Source organism: Atta cephalotes, assembly GCF_000143395.1.
Source record: "Atta cephalotes unplaced genomic scaffold scaffold00338, whole genome shotgun sequence".
Classification (NCBI taxonomy): Eukaryota; Metazoa; Arthropoda; class Insecta; order Hymenoptera; family Formicidae; genus Atta; species Atta cephalotes.
This window is the reverse complement of record NW_012130402.1, coordinates 1-3456: the sequence shown is the minus strand read 5'-3', so window position 1 is coordinate 3456 and position 3456 is coordinate 1. Positions and strand designations below refer to the sequence as shown.

The following is a 3456-nucleotide window of genomic DNA, read 5'->3' as shown; positions in this document are numbered from 1 at the left end:
TTTATTAAATATATTAATAGATTAAATTTTACTATATATATATATATACTTACCAATATATATAAACACTTTTGTCAAAGAAAGTTAAATAAATATTTTAATTCATATTTTTATAAAAATGAATGTAAATATTTTTATATTTATAAAAATATCTTATTCGAAGAATAATATTTGAGAAATGATTTCTTTATTTTTCAAAATTATCTGCATAAGCATTTATTTTTATCAAGTATGTATCAATTCGTTCTTGATTTTAATATAGAGCTTGATTAAGCTTGATATGATAGGATCTCGAATACTAAATAAGAGGTTATGTTATATTAGAAATTAATTCGTCTGCCCTATCTCCCACCGAAAAAAACTATTTATCACGTCCATTGCACAATTGTAATATCGTGATACGGCAAGAAATCCAGTGTTTTAAAACTACTCTAAAACTAGAGAGCGAGTTTTCGACATAACATGATAGTCGTATTGACCAGGCGAGCGAGTGGAGGGGATCACATTCGAAAGTGCATATTGCGCATTCTGGATCGCAGAGATTTATCCGCCGTCTCGAAGAAAACCAAGATGGTAAGTCCTTGGATTTGTCGACGATTTTACAGATTGTTCAGATCAAAAAAAATTCCGATAGAATAATTAAGATGTACAAATCCATCTTGAGCGTTGTCCTTCATAGTGAAAGTGATATGATAACGGCAGCCACTTGTTACTGCTTGTTACACAAATCTTGTCTCATATATTCTGAGCGATTATTAAATAAGATATTGATAAAAATTGTATAAAATACTAGCATATGTTGCAAATAATGAATAAAAAGATATTGGTCGAATTGTTTGATTATAATTATAATTGTTTGATTATAATAAAAAAATAAATTATGATAATTTATGGATATTTGTTGATTCTTATCAGAGTAAACTATCTCTGGAAGAAAGAGAGCAAAACTTGAGCTCATTGCTATCAAAGGGATGGACTGTCCAAGAGAACAGGGATGCAATCTACAAGGAGTTTGTATTCAAAAATTTCAATGAGGTACATGAATATTGCTGTTTACAATTATTACAACCTTATTGCCCAGTTATTTGACTGTTTCAATTTTTAGGCCTTTGGATTTATGACAAGAGTAGCTTTACAGGCTGAAAAAATGGACCATCATCCTGAATGGTTCAATGTTTACAATAAAGTGAATATTACTTTGTCATCTCACGATGTGAATGGATTGTCGCAGAGGGATATAAAACTGGCAACCTTTATAGACAAGGTTGCTGCCTCTACTGGCAATTAAATCTCATTTGATTCATCTATTGATCTGTCAGAGTTTGATCTGTTGTACATTTATTATGCGTGTGTTGACAATAATGAAAAAAATATTCTTTGTTATTGATTTGTAGCATAAATACTGATAGCATTAATTATATCTTTCAGTTTTCAATTCACAATGTATATATATATATTATAAACAGCAATCCTTTATATTCCACTGTCATTCAATTTGCAAATCACATAAGAAAAATTAAGTAGTATAAGGGAGAAAGCAAGTTCTTAAATTAGTAAATAATTTATTCCACAATAATTTATGAGCTACTATCTTAACAAGTTATTTATATATGTAATGAAATTATTTCTGCTGTAATATTAACCAGGTTTCTATTTATCTTTGCCTATTGCCCAGCCATTTTTAATAGTTTTTGTAATGCCAGGGCCATTATAAATCATCACAAATAGACCGGCGAGAGTAGCGGCAGAGAGTATATTCAGCATAAGAAACGCCAATTTTGGAACCAATGTACCCACCACAATGGGTCGTGCGTAATCAAGAATGATAGCTTCCAATCCCCTGTGTAATAAAATTATTCTTTCAATATTATATTTTCTATATAATAAAGATCTATAAAAAAACAAATTAGAAAAGGTATGTTAAATATCAAAGAATATCAATTACCAATGTGTGTGTATAACAACAGCAATTGCCTGTACTACATCAATAAATTTATTTTCTAAGATTATGGCAGCAGGTATTATTACCAGAAAGGATGCAGACACTATTCTCTCTATCACCCACATACGCACATGATCGCCATGAACGCTGGCCATACGAGTTTGGATCATGCTGACTGTTGATTGTGCAGACAGCTGGAAGAAATTTGACAAAATAAAATATATTTTATAGCATACACACTTATTCCTATTTTTTTTTTAGAATATAAGAATAGATAATAGAAATAAAGTTAGAGTAAAAATTCTAGAACTATCAACCTTGGACAGAATATTGCGTTTTGGATAATTGCTTGCATTAGAAATCACAGAACGATTCAGATTTGCAAGACTTGAAGTGGATTTAGGAAACTGCGTTGGATTACAGTTTCGTACAAGTAAACCACCAGGCTTGATCAATGTTTCTGCAACGAATCGTCGATTTGCATAATTACCATGTTTATTCGATAATTAACAAAATAAAATTAACAAAATAATGATATAAAAATATAAAGCAAATAATAAATAAAGTATCAAATAATGTAAGAAACTTTATTAGATATTCAAGGAAATTTAATGCGCGATTTTCTGATTGAAAGATTATGTAAACGCACTTTGAGGTTAGGTACGGAAAATTCTATTCAGCTCGCGAAATGAAGCAAGCTGAAAATTATGGAAAAATTTGTGCGAGACTTACCAAGCTGTCGAATTTTGCGGAAAACATTGATATTAGCAATCCTTCTGAAATTCATTCTGTCGAAAAGATTGCTTCTGCGTTTTGACGTAACTCCACCAACCTTGTGAAACAAGAAATAACTTCCGGTGATTTTAAATCATCAATTTTCAATCAATACAGTTTATATATATTATATATATGATTATATTATATTATATATATGATTCAATGCAACAAAATATAAACAGAAATATTTCAGAATAAATATATTATCATTTAGTCAGCTGACAGGATAAGTTTTGACGTGCAGGTGGTGCAAGTGCAATGTTACGTGCACTCTTTTAGAAGCGTTTTGTTCTTTGTACTCTGTGTCACATTTTTTGCAAGTAAAATGGATATACATATCACGTGTTGAAAAGAAAAAGAGAAAAGAAAGAAATACTAAAAACGAGTAAAAAAGACATATAAAACGAATCACTTTCCTGCACTCAGAGCAATATGTAAAAAAAGTATTTAAAACCTTCCTACTAAAACTTCAGTCTTCTCTGGTCTTCTTGAGTCTTTTGCCGAGAATAAAAGACTCATCTAATGTTTTATTCATGTTTTTTGTCAATACTGTAAAAACAGTATTGTTTGAACATGGAAAAGTTTCAGAACCTTGATTGGTATGCGAGTTATTTCATTAAATAATTTTAAGCATAAATTCGAAGTATAAATTTATAAATCAGAATTAGAAATAGATTTTGTAATTTCTGTTTATGTATATATATATATATATATATATATATATATATATATATATA

At 29.4% G+C, this 3456-nt stretch overlaps 2 protein-coding genes across 2 annotated transcripts; one reads left to right on the top strand and one right to left on the bottom strand.

Moving 5' to 3' along the window:
* Positions 1-462: 462 nt before the first annotated feature.
* Positions 463-1473, top strand: LOC105625218 (probable pterin-4-alpha-carbinolamine dehydratase). The gene is made up of 3 exons (XM_012206558.1): positions 463-573; positions 916-1035; positions 1106-1473. The coding sequence occupies exons 1-3, from the start codon at positions 463-465 to the stop codon at positions 1286-1288; spliced, it is 414 nt and encodes a 137-aa protein (XP_012061948.1). The 3' UTR covers positions 1289-1473.
* A 72-nt stretch (positions 1474-1545) lies between these two features.
* Positions 1546-2729, bottom strand: LOC105625215 (putative succinate dehydrogenase [ubiquinone] cytochrome b small subunit, mitochondrial). Its single transcript, XM_012206557.1, has 4 exons — positions 2675-2729; positions 2260-2402; positions 1946-2136; positions 1546-1840 (listed from the first exon to the last, which is right to left on the bottom strand). Exons 1-4 carry the CDS (start codon positions 2727-2729, stop codon positions 1651-1653), a joined length of 579 nt encoding a protein of 192 aa, XP_012061947.1. The 3' UTR covers positions 1546-1650.
* Positions 2730-3456: the final 727 nt, after the last annotated feature.

What these genes read in the sequence shown, in the direction of transcription:
- LOC105625218 (XM_012206558.1), top strand. Translation starts at nt 463, where the DNA reads ATGATAGTCGTATTGACCAGGCGAGCGAGTGGAGGGGATCACATTCGA. An exon ending in TCTCGAAGAAAACCAAGATG is followed by an intron (nt 574 to 915) that starts GTAAGTCCTTGG and finishes GATTCTTATCAG; the next exon opens with AGTAAACTATCTCTGGAAGA. An exon ending in TATTCAAAAATTTCAATGAG is followed by an intron (nt 1,036 to 1,105) that starts GTACATGAATAT and finishes TTCAATTTTTAG; the next exon opens with GCCTTTGGATTTATGACAAG.
- LOC105625215 (XM_012206557.1), bottom strand. Translation starts at nt 2,729, where the DNA reads ATGAATTTCAGAAGGATTGCTAATATCAATGTTTTCCGCAAAATTCGA. An exon ending in CCGCAAAATTCGACAGCTTG is followed by an intron (nt 2,403 to 2,674) that starts GTAAGTCTCGCA and finishes GATTCGTTGCAG; the next exon opens with AAACATTGATCAAGCCTGGT. An exon ending in AACGCAATATTCTGTCCAAG is followed by an intron (nt 2,137 to 2,259) that starts GTTGATAGTTCT and finishes AATTTCTTCCAG; the next exon opens with CTGTCTGCACAATCAACAGT.